General features: G+C 39.5%; 1 protein-coding gene across 2 annotated transcripts in view; it reads left to right on the top strand.

Annotated features, from left to right (window-relative positions):
• Positions 1–19,991, top strand: part of pitpnm3 (PITPNM family member 3) — an 84,384-nt gene that overhangs the window by 35,571 nt on the left and 28,822 nt on the right. For both annotated transcript variants that reach the window (XM_040130046.1, XM_040130045.1), the window contains exons 4-5: positions 11,215–11,285; positions 11,471–11,691. In XM_040130046.1, the coding sequence (XP_039985980.1) occupies positions 11,215–11,285; positions 11,471–11,691 (292 nt within the window). The remainder of the gene's footprint in view (positions 1–11,214; positions 11,286–11,470; positions 11,692–19,991) is intronic.

The raw sequence follows: 19,991 nt of genomic DNA, 5'->3' as shown, positions 1-19,991 counted from the left end.
ACCCACTGAGACCATATCTCTTTATCTTTTATAATGTATGAAAACATTATGAGTATCTTCTTTATGAAATAGAAAGGGCAGCACAGATTAGGTGTTCTTTCTTCAATATAATCCATGTGAGGCCGTGTGTCATACAGCAGGTGCTTTCCATTTCAATCACACCACATGACTGAAGCAGCAAAGCATGCGTGCAAACGCTAGTAATATTGCATAAATTTGTTTTCGGGAAATCCTATTATCACACCCTTAATTCAGCTCTGTGAAACCTTGTTCCACTCAAGACCCTCTTATATGGAAAGAAGAGACAGGAGGAGTGCTTCCAGAACACTTTTAAGCTCAGAGGTCGCTGCTGAGAATTTTACTTGGGCTGTCAAAGTATTGGTAATTTAATTCTCACTCTCTCTGGCTCCGTCTCTCATTTTTGAGTTGCAACAAACTCAACCTCACCCAAAATAGAAACTCCCAAAACATGGTGCTGCATACAAATGAGTATATGCCTGCTGAGTTTCTGCATTGTTACTGTTTGTTGGCATCCTATGCTCATGGGAGCAAAGGAATATTAAAGAGAGACTGGGTATAGCAACAAAAAAAAGAGTAACAAAGTAACAACAAAATAACCCAATAAGGTTAAGAAAGTTAAATTTTAACAGAATCACATGATGTTTTTAACCCACTCATCACGTTTGCCCAGCAAATGGCACGATTTTAGTTAATCACAGATATATCACAGTCAGTATCAGCGAATATGTTGATTGCAGTACAGAAATGCATCATTCACTGATTGGAGCATTTTATACTTTTATTAGATAGCCATAGTGGGAGGGTGACAGAAAACTAGGGAGAGAGCGGTGCAATCAAGTATTTTATGAAAGTATTTAACGAATAGTGTTTGTGTTTTGACTGCAAAATGTCCCACTAAGTACATAGTGTATATTGTCACAATTTTTTGAACCAGCATTAAATGATTTCTGGACCTCACCTGGAGGCAGTGCAACAAGTTACAAACACACCACTGGCATCTTATCACTTGGGCTTTGCGATGACAATACAAATATCTTGTGACATGAAACAAAAAACCAAACCAAAACCATTAGTAAGAAGATGTTACAAAAATCCATAGAGCTGAGGGGAACTGCAGAGTGGGTGCTAACTATTTCCAAGTTCGTCACTATGAGTGATCGCTGTCACATTCAAGTGGTTACATCATCAATTATTAGAAAAATATTAATTATAGCTACTTTAAACTCTCAAATATGTTGATATTGACCTTTTAAAAATCCAGTAGTATTCAGGCATTAGCACACACTGTGGAGCATCAAGCGCCTACAAATGTGTCTAAAATTGTCTGCTCACTTTCTGTTGCAGGTACGCTGTGACGCTTAACTTTCAACTCTAAAAACTCTTAATGAGTCACCGATAACCATGACAGCTACGGCTACCCGTTTGTTTAACCACCACATTACTTATGTTTTATTGTTAGTGGTTTATAATAAAAGGCGAGAAGAAAACTGGATTAGATTGTGGTGTTATGTAGGTCAGAACGGTGTTTAGTTTCCCTGCATGGGACAGCTATCTGCAATTAAAATCTGTGATCATCGGGAAATCCTAAACGTGCAGCTGGACTCCTCTCCGTCAGAGCCTGTGTAGCAGCTGAACTGTGACATCCACTACCCTTTGATCTCCACTTATTTGTCGGCTCCTCAACAGTGTCTCTGGGTTTATGACCCCTCTCCCTCTGCTCTTGATTATTACTTCATTCCCTATATCGTTCTCTTCAGCTTCTCTAACCATCCATTTCCTCCTGGCCTCTCTCCTCCTTCACGCCCTTCACAATGTATCTCCTCATCCTGTTCTTATACTGTATTTCCCCCACTCTATCTTTCTACATTCATTACCCCACAAGCCATGGCCAACTGTACACTCTCTCTTCCAATAGAGGCAACTGACAGTGATGGAAACCTCAGTGACAGAGAGGAATGCCTGGAGCACAACTGCCCCTTATTTTCCACTATACTCCTCTTCTTCTTCTTCATCTCTGCTCAGTGGCGTCATGAGATCTAACATCAGCCACTGATCCAGTGTCTTTCAGGCTCCCCATCTGTTCATTATGCTAACACTCTTATCGGTATATTTATGCTCTGTTCTTTTCATCCCCATCTTTTTTCCACTTCATTCACTGATTGATGCTGTATAATTTAGTCAAACCTGAAATAGCTGTGTTACATAACTGATAGTTTTTGAAAATTATGGGCTCCACAATAAACAAAAACTACTGACTGCGACTTGGCTGGCCCCTGGGTGTGTGCTGCCAACCTTGGGTAACATTTGTTAAAATGACTACATCAGTGTAAGCAGACACTTTGGTGGAGATGACTAAGTGAAGAGCCGTGCCAAACTTTCCACCACAGAACCTTTTTCTTCCTAGCAACATAACATATAATGAGAATATAGTTCCACACAAAGTGACCTGGGGAGAAATGCATTGAATGGGAGGGTGATTTTCCATTTTCTGTGAAGCACCAAAGCTCTTTTTTCTGCATGCCACCCTGTAGCTCTATTCAGAAACACATTCGGAAAGAGAGACAGAAAACAAATTTAAGGTCTGAGACTTTTTTTTTTTTTTTTTGCCCACCACCTCCTTCTGGTGAAGTCATTCTTAACACAATAATTAATTTATTGTAACAAGTGGCTGGCCTTGAAGACTCGGCTCCCCATGTCTGGACTATTGTTCTGCCTCATCTCTTACTTTTACAGTCCTTTGGGGGGAGAGGAAGGCAAAGGAGGAGGGAGAACGACTGTATGAAATGAGAAGGAACAAATCTGCGGTGCGCCATGCTTCTCAGCTCCCCATAGATTTCTTCTGCTGAAATTTAACACTTTCTTTGACGCTTTAGAAATGTTGATTGAGTATTCTTGTTATTGCTTATGTGCTGCAGAAGTGGCATGCAAGTACTGTGGTCACACAGTCAGTGTAGCACTTCAGGATAAAAATGGGAAATACCACTTAAACTCTTCAAGTTATTACACTTAGTAATTACTTAATAGTGTATGTTATGTACTATATTTACTTAATTTCTACAATTAAATCTGTTTCTTTGTATCATAATTCTACCACCGCTACTTAAGTCCACTCTGTATATAAGTTAATTGACTTGACTTGACTACTACTATCTCTTTTAAAATCCGATCAGTGAATACATACGTTTCACAACAACACTTAGTTTTTCAATACTGCTGCTCTCTTATGTTAGATTTAGTAATGACACATTGTTGGATCTCATTAAATAAATTTTAAACTCACTTTTACGACTAAATTCATTGACTCTCTTGTACATAAAGGTATGTACATATAATAAATACATTGTGAATATACATTTTGGTTTGGCAACAATTGGCAAAGTTTTAGAGGTTCAGTTAAGCAGCTAAGCATTGAAATGCCACATTAAATACAAAAAGCGCTTGTTCTTCTAAATTTACCAATTTTTTCTGTTATCAGCTCTACACTTTTGTTGTCTAAAAGAAATTGTTTGAAATTGGCTTTTTTTCTCATCTGTGCATGATAAGAAGCTACCTAGCTCATTAGATTTTCATAAAGACTGATTGTGTACTGATTAAAATAACAAGACGTTACATGTTTCTTTAGTGAGCCTTAGATGTGGTGGCGGGATTTTGTTACCTTTGGACAGAGCCAGGCTAAAACTAACAGAGCCAGATAAACTATCTATCTCCTGGCTGAAGCTTCGTATTTACAGACATTTTCAGACAAGAAAGCAAATAAGCATATTTCCCAAAATATTAAACTGTTCCTGTAGCAGAGTTCCTGAAACACGTAGCCTCTTGTTGTGGCACACTTTTTCAGGCTTGTTACTGCTACAACCTTTATCATATTTCTTTATATAAAGTTTACATGAAGTACAGTTCCTGTTTTACTGTAGTATGGTGTTATTTCCCTTATGGGCTTCATTTTGTCACCTATAAACAAACTGATGCACTGCACTCCCAGAGAACTCTATCTAGGTTTCATCTGTCCATAGAACATGATCCCAGAAAGACTGTGGCGTATCTATGAGAGTTTTTGCAAAAAGTAGTCTTGCCTTTTTGTGCCTTTCTTTCAATAGTGGTGTCCTCCTTGGCCTTTGCCCATGGAGCCCTACTTGGTTTAGTGTGCGACTTACGGTAGGGGCTAAAACCACAACACCAGATTGCTCCAGGTCAGCCTGAAGCTCTTTAGGTGTGTGTGCGGGGTGTTTTTTCCACAATCCGCATCACCAGTTTGCATATTACAAACTGTTGAAACAGGGATTTCAGGGTCTTTGGCAAATACCTTGTAGCCTTTGGAATCGGTTTGTTTTTTGATAATAGAATTTCTGATGCTCTCTTGTCTTCTCCATTGTGAAAAAGAAACTGGAAACAATCACCCCCTTTTTTATGCAGTAAAACCATCATTAGTTGGTTAAATCAAGTCATGTGAAACTGAAAATTAAGCACAGTTGAGTCTTGTTTGTTTATTTATTTAGTTTGAGGGACTAATTTAAATTCATCAAAAGGGTGCCAATACTTGTGTCAAGTGTACATTTTATGTCTATATTTTTTATTTTCACTATATATAGGCATTTGTTGTGTTGTTGTTCAGTAACTGGACATTTTATTAAATATTCTGATTATGCAAACTTGGTTAATTTGCATTTATTTCTGAAGATATTCTAAATTCTGTACTTACAATTCAGGGTTGCCAATAATTTCAACCAGGACTATAGACAGATACTGATAGTGAATATCAAATCAGCATGTACTTAGTTACAGGTACTGAGTGAGCCTGTACTGCCTTACTTCATCCTGCTGTATATGTGTGTGTGTGTTTGTGTGTGTAGGACTGTTTGTTGCAAGGCGTCTAGATAGGGAGCCGCTGGGATTGCTAGACAGATTGTATGTGCATGTGTATGTGTCTTTGAGTCATTCAATGTGCCACTTCGCCATATTGTGTCTGTGTGTGGGTGTGGGTGTGGGTGTGTTTGTGGGGGGGGGGTCAGCAGGTTAGTCATACAGAGGAGCTGGTGGCGTCTCCTGGGGTCTTTTCGCAGTAGGGCGACACAGCAGACCCTGATGCCCGGCAGCATTGAACAGATGGTTGAGCGTGTTAGCATGCCTGTACTGTGCCAGGGGTCAGAGGGGGATGTTCACTCAGTCAGGATACAGCATTCCTCCAAATGAGCATCCTTACCTGTAACTACTCGACAGCAGACACTGTCAAGTCGCTACAAAGCAATACATAACCTCTTCACCTTTCTATATAATTTCTCATGCAAGCATCTTACCTGTAACACATTATAACTCATTATATTTTCTTCCATAGAGGCACCCCCATTGCCTAGTGTTGTAAGATGCATTCCATGTAACTTTGTTGTACAATTACAGGGGCATTAAAAAGTTGGGTCAAAATTTCTCTTGCTTTGAATAGGTAAGTGAGTAAAAGATGAACTGATTTCCAAAAGGCATAAAGTTAAAGATGACACATTTCTTTGATATTTTAAGCAAGATTACTGTCTTCTTTCCGTCTTTTACAGTTTCAAATTAAAAACAAGAAAAAGGGCCCGAAACCAAAGTTGGGCAACCTGCGTGGTCAGTACTTGGATTTTTAGTCTTTAGGATCATTATCCTGTTGTACAAGCAAATCCTTCTTTCATCCTCATCTTTTTCACAGATGGTTAGCTCCGAGAATTTGCTGGTATTTAATTTTATCTATTCTTCCCTCCACCTGTGAAATGGTAGCGCCCAAAGCATGATCGATCCACCCCCGTGGTTAACAGTTGAAGAGGTGTTCCTTTCATGAAATTCTGCACCTTTTTCTCTCCAAACATACTTTTGCGGCCAAAAAGTTCTATTTTAACTTCATCGGTACACAGGACTTGTTTTCCAAAATGCATCAGGTTTGTTTAGATGTTCCTTTGCAAACTTTTGACACTGAATAATTTGTATTGAGGAGGCAAGAAATATTTTCTTCTGATGACTGTTCCATGAAGGTCATATTTGTGGTGTCAGTGTCAGTGCACAGTGGAACAGTGCACCACCACTCAAGAGTCTGCTAGATCTTCCTGAGGTCGAGGGTTTTGATTTACCATTCTGGCAATCCTACGAGCAATTCTCTCTGAGTTTTCTTGGTCTTCCATGCCTCAGTTTGACCACCATCCTTCCTGTTAACTGCCATTTCTTAAATACATTACCAACTGAGGAAACAACTTCCTAAAAACGCTTTGCTATCTTCTTATAGCTTCCTGCTTTGTGGGCATCAATTATTTTAATTTTCAGACTGCTAGGCAGCTGTTTAGACAAGTCCATGGCCGCTGATTGTTGGGACAAGGTTTGAGGAGTCATTGTATTTATAAAGCTTTGAAATTTGCACCACTTGGCCTTCTGTAATGATGATTGTGAACAAGCCCCAGCTCTAACAAGCCAAACATGATCTGAGAGCTTGGTAAGAGTTATCTTACAGCTCAAATCTCTTGGGGTGCTCAGACCTTTGTATGGTACTCCCTTCCTTTTTTTTCACTATAAAATTGTACAAAACAAAAATAATACACTAATCTTGCTTAAAATGTTGAAAGAATGTTTCATCTTTAACTTTATGCCTTTTCGAGATAATTTCATCTTCTACTCACTTTCCTATTCACAGTAATATAAATTTTGACCATGGGGTGCCCAAACCAGATGATCACAAACAAATGTAAACATCTGTTGCACAAATTCAGGTCTCACTGTGCACCAGATCTCTGGATGTAATTCTTTATTTCTTCATGAGAGAAGAGAGTTGTTTTGGAACAAAAAACACATTTTGTGTCAAGCTTTTCAGATTCACCCATCAGTCAGTCTTGACCGACAATCAGTCAATCGTCAATCTTGCTGAGCAAACCTGAAGAGGCTCGCTGAGAAATACATTGTTTAAACCATATCATCTATAGATCTGGTGTGCGCTAACTGAACTTCTACACCAGTAGTTTGTCATTCATTCTACTGGCACCCTATGGGAGAAATCCTTCAGTTGTTTTGGAGTATATAAACACTTTTACAGGTGAAGAAAAACATGTAGGGCCACTTTAAAGCTAAACTAATCAATATTTTTCATATGGATAGAGTAACTGTGTGTTATATAAAAAAGGGGTCAGTCAGTGATGATCTGACAGAGAATTATCACCCAACTCTGCTGTTCCACTCATTTCTATGAAGCATTTTAGCCTCTTTCAGCTCATTATTTTGGTTTTATTGCCGGCAACTTTGCTGTTTTGGCTCACTCTTGCTACTCAAACACGCAATGTTTCAAGCAGTAGTAGGCAGTAAGCGCTATTAAACTGACCTCCCCAGTAGTGACAGAGTTAGCAGCTAGCTGGTGGACATAATTAGGAATTTAGCAGCTAAAGAGCCAGATATTTCCCTCAGTGGAGACCAAAAACAGAGCTAAAAGAGATTGAATATGGGGCTTACATTCATCAGGTGGGCAGAGACACCTCATGGCCAGAGCTGGTTATTGCAATAAAGGCACTTCTTGCAATAATACTATAAGCCTGTTCAGAGTTATTACCACTAGTGATTTCTTTATATTGACATCCAGTTGCTGTATGTTGATTATTGTCCCATACCTGTGTACTAGGAAGTGTTCATAATCATTTCCGAAAAAATGTAATCAGAGTCTTTGTTCTGCATTGTACATATCTTCTTATGTTGCTTGAAACTGTGACATGTCTTGTTGAATTAAGCTAAATTGCAAATTGCGAGGAGAAGCCAGTGCTGCTGTTTTTTGTGCACGTCTTCCCAGGAACACAGATAATTCAATGTGATACCGTAGCTCTCTAATGAGTTGATTCACACTCCTGCAGGAAGGAAACTTTGACGGCATTTTGGAACGATTTAAATCTGTATTCTGTAAACCAATCTTGATGATGATGAATGCAGTCTTTTGCCTCTCACTCTCATCCTCCTGCTCTTGTCTTTCTCCCGTCTGCTCAGTCAAGGTGTGTGATGGTGATAGAAGTGGTCAACACCTGAGAGGAAGAAGATTCAGAGAGAGATTGATAAACAGAAAACAGAAACTCTGCATGCTGGAGACAAAAAAGAGACAACCCTGAGTTTTATGGGAAATGAATCTTCTCTGTAGAGCCTTTTCAACTTCACAACCCAATTTTTGGGGTCAATTTTCCTCTTCCTGTCTCTCAAAGATAAGTTGAGAAATATCTCAGACTGCAGTATGATAACAGATGCACTGATGCACTGTGTGTACAAAGTAGGTATTTGCCTGACTGGGCTTAAGCCACTGAAAATGGCAATGGTGCTGCTGAACTATGGCTTTGTCTACAGGGTGCTTTATAGGTTAGGTCATTTGTTGGGAAAGAATGAGCTCAAGGAGAGAGCTGCTAAATACCACTAAGCTTCATAAATCACATATTGACTGGCAGGACTCAGACCTCTGAGAGGAGGTACAAATAAAGAAAACAGAAAAGCAAATGGATTGTTAGAATCCCCCTGCAGCTCCATAAATCGTCTGAAATAGCCTTGTAACCGCAGGGAGCTGGTTTATACCACTGAGCTGTGCCAACGAAAAGATGATTTTGTCAGTTTGCTCCAATATCAGACAAATGTATCAATTTTCATTGAATTCAGGAGCATCCTGCATGTGTGCTACTCACAAATGTTGAAGTGAGTGAAAGCTCTGTTATTTCCTCTGACTATCTTTCTGACTATATGCTGAAACACTCAGCTGTTGGCGTGAGTGTGTTGTTGAATACTGTATTATTGTCTGTCTACTGTATTTAGTGATTCTTATTGCACTTAATTAACAGAATTTCTTTAAAAGAAAGCTATGACCGAATCATGATCCATAGACTTTATACTTCTTATGGCATCATACAATTAAACTAAATTGAATATAGCTGAAAAATTTCCTGTCAGGAATTTCATGAAACCAGAGAAATCACATTTCACTCAGTCAGCCACAGGAATTGTAGTCTGTGAAACTTGTAATGAAACCTATTTCAGCTTTCTGCTTTAAGGCACTGCTCTAACCTGCCTAAAACGATTTTATTTATGTGGGTTTCAGATGAGATTTTCATGACACACATGCTGTCTTGGGGGATTTTGTTAGATTGAAAATGGTCAAATGGCAGTTTCTTGAAGACTGGTCTCATACTTTAAGTGTCGAAGTGCAGATGTTTAGCAGTTCTTGATGGTTTCAATATCAAGATTTTAGCAGTATACTGTAGGAAACTCAAATTATTTTCATGTACTTGTATGCATTTGGTATAAAATTGTAGAAATGTAAAAAGAGGAAATGTCAGTACTTAGTACATTTAAGAGGTGTGGACTTGGATTTAAGTCAGTTATTTGGTGACTTCAGACTTGACTTGATAAAAATAAAAACACTTGCAACTTGACACGAACTACAAAAACTTTGACCTCACTCAGAATTTAGATTTTTGACTTGAAATGAGGACCTTCCCTAGGAAAAAGGATTAACAAGACAAGAGCACTAAAGACAAACGACAGCTTAGGCTGATGGGAATGTCATTAGTTTTTTTGTAGTTCTGACCTGACTATCGTGATGGTGCTAGACTAAGTCTAAGTCTAAGTCATGGGATTATAAAGTTCATCAGAACTGATCCACTGTGGACCTTTAACGTCTGCAGCAATATTTCATAACAATCCATTCAATATTTGTGAAGATATTTGACTTAAAACTCTAAATGTCAACCTCACGGTGATGCTAGACAAAACGTCAGAGACTCACCAAAGTCTGTAGGATTCATCCTCTAGGAACCATGAATGTCTGCCTAAAACTGTATTGTTATCCATTCGGTAGTTGATAGGTAGTTGAGATATTTCAGTCTGTAAAAAAGTGGTGGACTGACAAGACGACCAAGCAACAGACCATCAGACCAACATTGTCATCCCTTGACCCACACTGCTGGCTGCAGATTATTTTAGAAAAAAGTGTGCTGCAAGCCAATTCTTAATTTTCCTGGTAGTGTATATACTTCCATCTGATAACAGCAAATCACATTGCTCGAGCAAGAGGCAAAGGTGGCACTGTAAAGAAGCAGATAGACCAAAAATCACATTCATAGCAAAAACTTGAGTCTTCATTGTGACTTGTGTCAAATGTCGTATATGATACATAATATATATGTCAGTCAGTGGCTTCCATCAAAAAACTGGGTTCAAAAACACACTAATCATAAGTCCCACAAATAAGTACAACCACTTTCTTAGCAAACAAGGCACAAGGAGTTTTTCTGGTCGCTGTCAAATTCCACAATGTTTCCCTCTCCAGCAGTGTTTGCACACCAAAATACTTTACAGGGTTTTTAGAGGAACTTTTCTGCCCTACCGCCCTCATCCAGAAGAAAGAAAACCTCTCTCCATTGATTTCCTGTTACTTTGTGACCAAAATAGTGCAGTGTGCTGAGTCCCTGGAGTGTGCTGAGCTGTTCTAGACAAGCAGGCAGTCGGAGGCAGGCTGTGGGCTGGGAATGGAGTGAAAGGGAGCTGACAGTGCGTGAGTCTGTGCCAGCCTCCCATGACAGTCGGTCCCAGACAAGGAGGCCAAATAAACAACCAGCGAGCGAGCAAAGCGCAGAGCCATGCCTTGAAGCTGGAGAGAGAAAATAGAAAGACAGACAGGAGAAAGCTCAGGAATAAGATGACACAGCGTGCAGAGGCTTCCGGAGAGGGTAATGAGTTTGGCCAGGTTCCCATGATATGCTGCACTGCAAAGAGAGAGGGAGCGATGCTTCTAGTCGTTAAAGTTTGGATAAAAATGTCCCCATCCCTTCATCCTTCATCTTTCATCTCTAAAAAAGAAGTCCATTGTTTGTTTGTTTTTCAGCATCAGCACAATCCAATTACATGTGATGGCTATTGATGCTGCTGCAGAGAAACAATCGCGCTCCAGCTGTTTACTGTCAGTATTGACTTCTGAATCTTACAGTTACAGCATTTCAGCCTAAGGTAACATAGAACCATCACCCAGTTTGGTAGGAATAAAGAGAGATGAAGAGGCATTAGTAATATTGACCATATTCACCAATCAATATCCATTTATGCTTCTGTTATTGGTGTATCTGGTGAAGTGGTTCCCACAGTGACCCTTTCTTTCCCCTTTTCTCTGTTTATTGTTCCCTCTTTCCTTCCTTCCTGCCTCCCCCTTCTTCTACTCTTGATTCCTCACAGAGGGTCTCTACCAGCTGGGTGGTCCACGCTGTGCCCCTCAGAGCAGCATTGAAGGACTGGAAGACACAGAGGTAAGATCATTACGAAAAGCCTCTCAGTACATTCACCAGCAGCCAAGAACAAGTAGAAGTACTTGGTTATTTATCTTGCTATGCAGGCCCACCTCTTTCACAAAATGCTCCCTCAATTCCCTCCCTCCCTTTGAGTGTCTCCTTTTAAGTGTCTCTTCTTCAACTCTAACTGAACCCTTTTGCAGAGGAAATGTAAGACACATGTGTTGCTGCTCGTGGTGCATGGGGGAAACATCTTGGACACAGCAGGCGGAGACCCCAGCACAAAGGCTGGCGATGTGGCCACTCTGGCCTCAGTGCTGGAGAAGGTGACGCGGGCACATTTCCAGGCTGCTGCAGAACACGTGATGATAAAGCTGGTGCCATGTCCGGCTGTGTGCGCTGAAGCCTTCTCCCTGGTGTCCAAGTGAGTGGCGTTGCCAAAACAGGGAGTCTCATTGGCCCCATTTACACTTGTCATTTCAAGTGTCTCATATCTGGATGAAGTCTTGGTGTGGTTTAATACACTTTCATTTATATTTAGCACAGGAAAAACTGTATAAATAACTGAACAAGGGCACGAGGGCTCACTGAGTAGTTTGATGACTATGAAAATGATGTGAGTCATATGCTACGGCCTTCATATTCACCATATGTCTTCAACCCAATTGAACACCTGCAGCTCTCCACTGACAGCACTCTCCACCAACATTATCAAAACACCAAATGAGGTGACACTTTACCCACCTTATTCATAGCTCCATGATACCTAGTGTGAATTACGGGCGAGCCTTCTGGTTATTATCTTCATTTTCTGTGAGAGTTATGTTACAAGTATCTTCTCTTTTCTTAGAGTTTTTTTTTGGGGGGGGGGTAAGTGATGTGGGAACACAGCCTGTCCAACCTTAAACCGGATAATGTAAACATACCTCTGCCTTCCACCACTGAGGGATGGGAGGACAACCTGAACATGTGGCCTCAGATCTCAGTAATAAACAAAGTTAGCTTAGCATTAGCTAAAATTTTAATGGGGCTACGGAGGATAGGAGGATGACGTGAAGAAGTGACATGTGATACATGTGAGTCTTTATGTACAACCAGAGAAGCTCTAAGGCTCATCAGTGCTTCCGTCGTAAAAGTCGGGTGTGTTTTATTAAATGAGGTGGAACACAGTCTTGTGTTTTTTAAAAAGCAGACCTAAAGAGCATGTGGGAGGAAGACCTTGACCTTATACACTCATCCTCCATATGTGCACGGCATGGGTTTCTCCAATGCAAAATTCTCTTTAGAGTTTAGAGTTCCCCGATAATTCATGCAATGTGTTATGGGGCTAGGAATAAGATGGATAATGGTTATTTCCTTTGATTTATCACCTGTCTGTATATGTGTCTCCTTTAGCCAGATCATGAATCTGATTGCATCTATCATCCTTTTCCCAAGCTACTTTCAAATCTTGGTACGTGATACTACTAAAATGTTTGGTAATTCCCCAAACATGCTAGAGGAATTACTTGTTCTAAAAACAGTTTAGCTAGCTACAAAGCAACTATCCATTAGTCAACACAAACACCTGGTTGGACCAAAAGTGAAACACTATTACACTCATGGTACACCTTCTGTATAACAACACCTACAGAAATCATTGTCGCTGCCTTCTTCTTGATGCTTTAATGAAATAGTGAGAAACATGGATTTATGACCCTGTAAGTGGCTACTTCCACAGGCTGCTTACTGATGTAGTCACTCTGAGTTAAGATGTTGTGTGCAGTTTCGAGAGATGGATGTATTTGCTCCTTTTTAACATCTTCCTAGTTAAGACAGAGATTCGTCAAGTAAATTACCGTTTATAGTAAATGGTCTTTCAGTTGGAGTTGGTGGAAAGGCTCTGCTCATTGAGGGAGATCTCAAAGAATCCTGCCTGAACTAACTCTATGCTAAATGGGCTTTTCAGGTTTTGACGTATCACAGTATGAAAAGCACTAGTGTAAATAATTAAGTTAATGATGGCTGAATTCCTTTGGTTCTTGGTTGCATTTGCACTTGGCTTTTTTAGCATCAGAAAGCTATCCGCTTCATTGAACCCTTTTTTTTTTTTTTTTTTTTTTAATTCAACCAAAATTCTCATTATTATAAAAGACAGCCTTAATTCCTATAAAGGAGCAATTAACAGTCTGTGCTGGACTTCACTATTAAATGAGGCATTTCAAGAATCTGCCCAGTATGAATGTGTCTCTGCAGGAATTAGCATAGATTAAAAAATGCCTTGTTGGCTAAGGGGGTGAAGGTTAATTGAGAACATATATTGACCAGAGACCCCTAGACAGACAGTGCAGTGTTAATTAGTATGCTGATGTCATTTTCAGCCCCTGCAAGCATGGGGTCATGCGGAATATTAAACTCCTAATCTTTTTGAATGCTGTTTTTAGTGTGAATTCTCTCCCTTTAGTTCTGGAGGCGGCTCAAATGAACAAATGAAGAAATGAACGCCTAAATGACATTATACACTTTCCACTGATCCCAAGGCCTCTGCAAGGAACATATGCAATGATCGGTTTGTCTAATTAGCTACTGTAACATTGTTTTCCGGTTTCATTTGTGGTATCAGTTTCAGAGTCGAAGTTATGAACAGCAGTCAATGGATGAGCCTTCCCTTATGGAAAATTATACAGTATTATCGCCATTGAAACTCACAGGTCTTACTCCTGCAGTCATCTCCGTAAAATAATGATGTGCTTAGCTGAAAGGTATTTTTGAGATACAGGAGGTAAACACGTCTGTGCTCCCTTGTTTGCTCTGTTTTTTCGTCTTGTGAGCTGCTAAAGCGTAACTAATGATTTTATTTTACATTTAACATCATATGTCCCAGTGGTCACCGGTTTTATCTTTGACAGTGTCACTTAGTTTTCACTGCTTTCCAATTATATGCTGAGGATGTTTTTGTCTGAATTGTCATTAATCACCGTGTCTGAGAGAACATGGTTGGCAGTCAAGTGGAGGCTTCTGTCTGGTTTTGTGATTGTCATTAGCAGGAGTGAGGTAGTGACTGGAAGAAAGTTGAGTGTAAAGAGATTTGAGTGCTGTAGCTGCTTGGAAGCTTGACGTCTGCTTGGCTTTCACTACATCCAGAGATAAAATATTAATAACGACAACTTCCCTTGGGAGTTGAGCAGAACTGAGTTATTGCCGCATGTCTCGATTGCCTGCTCTTGAATGCATGTCGATGCACACACACATGAATACGTGCAAAATTTACATTTAGTCATGCATGAAATTTTGCTTTAAAAAGACCCATTCATAGTAAAATGCTATGTCACAAAGCATCGAAGCTGTATTATTATGAAATAAACGAATTAATGAAAGATAAAATAAAATAGTCAAATAAAAAGACATAAATAAATAAATTTATTAAGTAATTTATCTGCACAAACTAAGAAATTCAGAAACAGCTTTTGTTATGTGTAATACACTTATTCCACATTATTAATTTGGAATTTAATTATTATTTTAAGATTTATTCTCTTGAATGACTTTTAATTTGTCCACCCTTATTTTTTCTTCAACAGGATTTTTTTTTTTTTTAAGCAGGATTTTGTTAACATGGCCTGAGTTGTTATAACCTCAAAATGAAACTTAGGGTGCATTTGAATTTGTTTTTTTCTTCAATCTTCAAATTCAGGTTTGGCTTAATTTAGATTTTTCTTTAAAAAACATCGGTAGGATCAAAGTTACAACCCTATATATATACACACACATATATATGCACATGTATATGTGTGTGTATATGTGTGTATATATGTATATGTGTGTGTATATGTGTGTATATATGTATATGTATATGTGTGTGTATATGTGTGTATATATGTATATGTATATGTGTATGTGTATGTATGTATGTATGTATGTGTATGTGTATGTATGTATATATATGTGTGTGTATGTATGTATATATATGTGTGTATGTGTATGTGTGTGTGTGTGTGTGTGTGTGTGTGTGTGTGTGTGTATGCATGATATACAAGAAGCTAATAATGGCCAATATATCAGGCTAGCCCTGGTGAGGTGAACTGTGAAGAACTAAATTTGACCAAAATTCATCTCATGAAATTTCCTGACAACAATGAGAGGTGAATATGTGTTTTAGCTCTCTAGTGGTATTAGACAAAGCCTACTTTGCCCAGATGGCTCCAGGCCCTCAACATACTCTCGCAATATGTGCAATTTGTAGGCATTCACACTCCCACGCAGCAACAAACACAACACTCCTTCAACCGCACTTTTGTCAGTTAACAGTGTTTGCTCTAATGACAGTGTTGGACTTCTGGATGTGTGGAGCTTCATTTATCTTCATGCCAACATAAACTTCAGAGGAATAGGCAATCACCCGGGAAGGAATTGCTGTTGTGTGGGTAATTTACTCTCATTCTGGGTAACAGCTTGGCTCAAAATTGCACCACAGAGTGGAGGTGGCAAAGCCTCTTAGCGCCTCAAAGACAAACTTTCACATAAACCACTTTGGACTCAGTTCTTGATAAGTCCTTATGTATTGTAGGATGTCTCAATACAGGATGAACATGTTTTTCAGCTTGTGTTGCCCCTGTTGCCGTGTGTGTGCATGGTGTGCTGTGCTCTGGAGGGCTCATTATTAGCTTTGCCTGCTAATGAATGTACCTGACAGTACTGGCTAAGAGCGGGGTGTCAAGACAACACACACATGTAATCCGTAAACACACTCTCACAAATACACCCCACACAAAAGCAGTTGGAAAAGAGCACTGAATGTGTATTATTGCACCATAGCACGTCCAATTAACAGCGACAGCGAAAATTGATTTCCTCTTGCAGCCAACTCCCTGCCTCTGTTACAATTTGAAGGGAAAAAATCATTTCAACTAATAAAAACTTCATCTGTTGAAAAAAGAAAAATGGATTCAGTAGATTCAGGGTCATCGTACAGGATTGTACACTTTCCATCAGGCAAAGTGGAGGAGAAGGAGGAGGAAGTTCACTTATCCATGTGCACAGTGAATGACCTCAGTTCATGGAGACAGGGACTCATTATTCTAGCCATCGGCAGCTTGGGACATGCCGCTATATCTGGGCCCTCTACCTGTTCATGTTAATTGTGCAAACGTTGTGCTGTGCTAAACCAACCATTAGGAAATGGGGAGACCAATTAGCCAGGAATCTGACAGACTTCAGAGATTTCAGTTTGACATTATATGGTGAGAGGCAAGAAGGTGGCAGAGCAGCATAATAGAGTCTATCTCAAGGTTAGGCTGTATGAGATGAGGCTGATTCAGGGTTTAATTGGCCCACTCGGCCTTATCTTCTCCACGTAGTTGTTAATGGATCTCTTCATCTTCACATTACCATGAAACCCTGAGGAAGAATTCTGTACATCTCTCAGTATCGAATAGTGTCATAATTACCCTGCTTTAAAGTGTCGGTGAGTCTGAAAGTGTTTCTAGAAAAATCAACATGTTAATCACAGGCAAAGGGATCAACTATAAAGCTCTCTTTGCGCAAAGATGAGGGATTACCTTAGAGCCCATAAGTAAGCAACAAGTTAAGCTTTTTTTTTGTTACTGAAGTAACTATTCAAAAATGGGCACTTTTGTGACACCAAAATATGACCTCAGTTAATATCGCTTACTAAAGAGAGTGGGGAGATGTAAACAGGATAAATTCCGCCGTTCACGAGTGAATGACTCATATCTTGAAAGAACGGGGGCAGACTCGTCACTGCAACATGAGGCACACTCCTCTACCATTCAGGGCTCTGTTGATGTGCCTCTTTTAAGGAGCAAAAAGCCTCCCAAGTAGCATATGTGAATTATCTGTTATTTCTGTACTGGCTGATGGATGTCAAGTTTGTCATTCTTGTAGCCTGTTCTTAATCAAGAATCAAAACCTGCGGCCACACATAACAAAATCCAGAATATAGAACACCATCTGTCTCCAACAACAAATACAACACTTTCCAGCTTTGCTCTGTCAGAACCGTGTGCCTGATATCAGAGCCACTACTTTACTGATCACCATCATTTTATTTTAACGTTATAGTTAAAATTATTAAGATTAATTAGAGCCACTAAATACAGATGGGAATTGGATGGTTTGGTGGAGTAGCCTTTCCGAAGTACACGTCTGTATAGACAAAGATGTTAATGATCGCCCCAGATTAATTAAGATCATTGATTCTGAACTGAGAATAACTTGCAACCCCCGAGGACAGTATACCTTCAAAGTGCCTCAGCAAATAAACCAGAGAACAGTTTGGCTCATGCATGCACATGTGCGCACACACAAACAAATCATTTTTTCGCACACTTTTAAATGTAAAACAGTGGCTGCTCTGTGGTAATAATAATAAAAGTTGCTTGCATAAACAAGCAATTATGCAATGCAAATAATGAGAGTCTCATCTGATATTTGTTGAACAGCGCAGCAGGTGTTAAACCTCTGCTCCTGTCATGTGACTAGCGAACCCTGTTCAGTGGAAGAGCTGTGTTTGGAATATTAATCGGAGCTTTTTCATCTTCTGGACTTCTCTGTGAGCAAGTGTGTGTTTATGGGGAGTGTGTTCAAGCAGCAGTTGTTAACAAGACTCTAATAAGATCAAGGCCGAACAACTACAAAGCTTGGTCCAAGCCCGCAGTGGTACTTAGTTGGGATGTTGGGATTTCTCATTTCAGTTCCAAAACTGAATAAACAGGAACCTGATAAACAAATAATTTGTGGTATGAGGTGACCTGATCTTCCCCAAAGAGCTATACTTTGCCATCTATATGCTTGAATTGCCTGAGCTGAATATTTCTCACAGAGGGAGTGACACTGTTATGCAAATAACTGGTTTCCTTTTTTCCTGTTGCCTTTCAAATCTGCATGGGAGCAGCTCATAGAGTAGAATCTGTCCTCAACAGCAGGGTTCATACACGACAGATGACACTACAGAAGCAAAATGCATCTCAAGAGTCTTTAGGTGATGTCTATACACTTTTTCGACTGACAGCAACACATCAGAGGCACATCCTGGGATGTGACGCCTCGCATTTCTGTTCGTTAATAGCAACTAGTCTTGAGGGAGACTTCCAAGAGTGAAGATACAGGAGAAGCTACCCCAACAGAGAATATGCTTTATAGAGACAGGTGAAACACACTGTAACAACACAAATGTCTGCAAAGAGTCTAAAGCCATACTCTGTGAGCTCTGTGCATTTTTGGTTTGTGGTTTTTACGAGCATACACATATCAACAGGATCTGTTTGAAGGTTGACCAACCATTGTGTGGATGATTTTCACGTATTTCTGTTGACTTAAACATTTTCAATCTTTTAACAGAGTGGCTGATTTAAATTATTGCCCTCTGACACAGATCTTTTTGCTATGACGTGGCAGCGGGGATTGTAGAGGTGGCTTTATCCCCTGTAGATGTCAGAGACTGGCTGCTGAACACTGTGTTGCTGGGAGCACAACATTCACATCTATTGTTTCTTTTTTTCCCAACAACTTTCCCAAAGCCTGCAGCATGGTACTATGCAACTGCTACAGAAATTGTCCATGGCTGCTATAAACATGTGGTAGTGCAGAATCATGGCTGTAATTAGAAAAAAAAACTCATCATGATGATGGAGTTCAGTGTTTTTTTCAGAAGAAGTTCTCAAATTTGCAGTGTTTTATTCAGATGAATGAAAGTGTTTCGGCCCTGAAAATAGGATTATAATGAGAAATTTACACAATCATGCAGTCAATTTAGGCAATCAAGTAAATGGCTTAATCTGACTAATATACTTCAGAACATTCAGTCAGTGAGAGAACATTAAGTTGCTCTGGTCCCAATTTTTCACAAACCAGGGGAATTTTTTTTCTTGCATAGATGGTACGCAGACTAAATTTTTCCTTTTCTGGGGTATTGTTACCATGTCAACACAATATTTGGCTCTAATTAAGGTTCATAAATGCCCAGAGGCACAAAAGGGTGGTCAAAGGAAGCAAATGAGGAGCAGTGCTCGTCCCAGGTGATGTTTCAGCATAAAACATTTGTTTAACTTAACAACATGTACACAGATCTGCCCAATACCTTTCAGAACAGCATACACACACAAACTGACTGCCTTATATAGGGATATCTGCTCAATAATTGGCTGGCACATACAGAGTTACATCCACACACATAAATATACAATAAATATTTACATAAACCCATGACCAAAAATACAGTTTTAACAAATATTTACACACCCGCACATATAAACCTAATAAATACAAAATAAATTTAAATAAATACTATTTATGTAAATAAATATCTTTCTTAAATAAATACTAGCCACCAAACTCTCCTCAACCCACTTTCCACTTGTTGGGGATGCATGACACACACAAATTTCAATCAATGATTACAATTCGCTTAGCCTGAATCTCGCACTATATTCCTCAATTACGAAACATTTTGGTACTATTGAGTGATAGGAATTATTTGGTCTTTCAGAGGCAAACGATGAGGTGGAACAGGCCAATGTCCCCACTGTGAAACCCCCGACTCGAGCAAACTATAATATAAAAACAATCAGTCAATCAATAAATACATTTGTTAAAATACCACGTGTGTTTATTTTACCCGTATAGTAATCTATGCCAAACGTATGCATCAATTAACCCATCTTTGTCTAGAAATAAAACTAGAGATCTAGTAACGGCGACCCATCATTACAGGCCCGCTTGGTGTTA

This window comes from Xiphias gladius, chromosome 7, assembly GCF_016859285.1.
Source record: "Xiphias gladius isolate SHS-SW01 ecotype Sanya breed wild chromosome 7, ASM1685928v1, whole genome shotgun sequence".
Lineage (NCBI taxonomy): Eukaryota > Metazoa > Chordata > Actinopteri > Istiophoriformes > Xiphiidae > Xiphias > Xiphias gladius.
The sequence above is the reverse complement of the archived record's forward strand: the minus strand, read 5'-3'. Positions and strand labels throughout refer to the sequence as shown.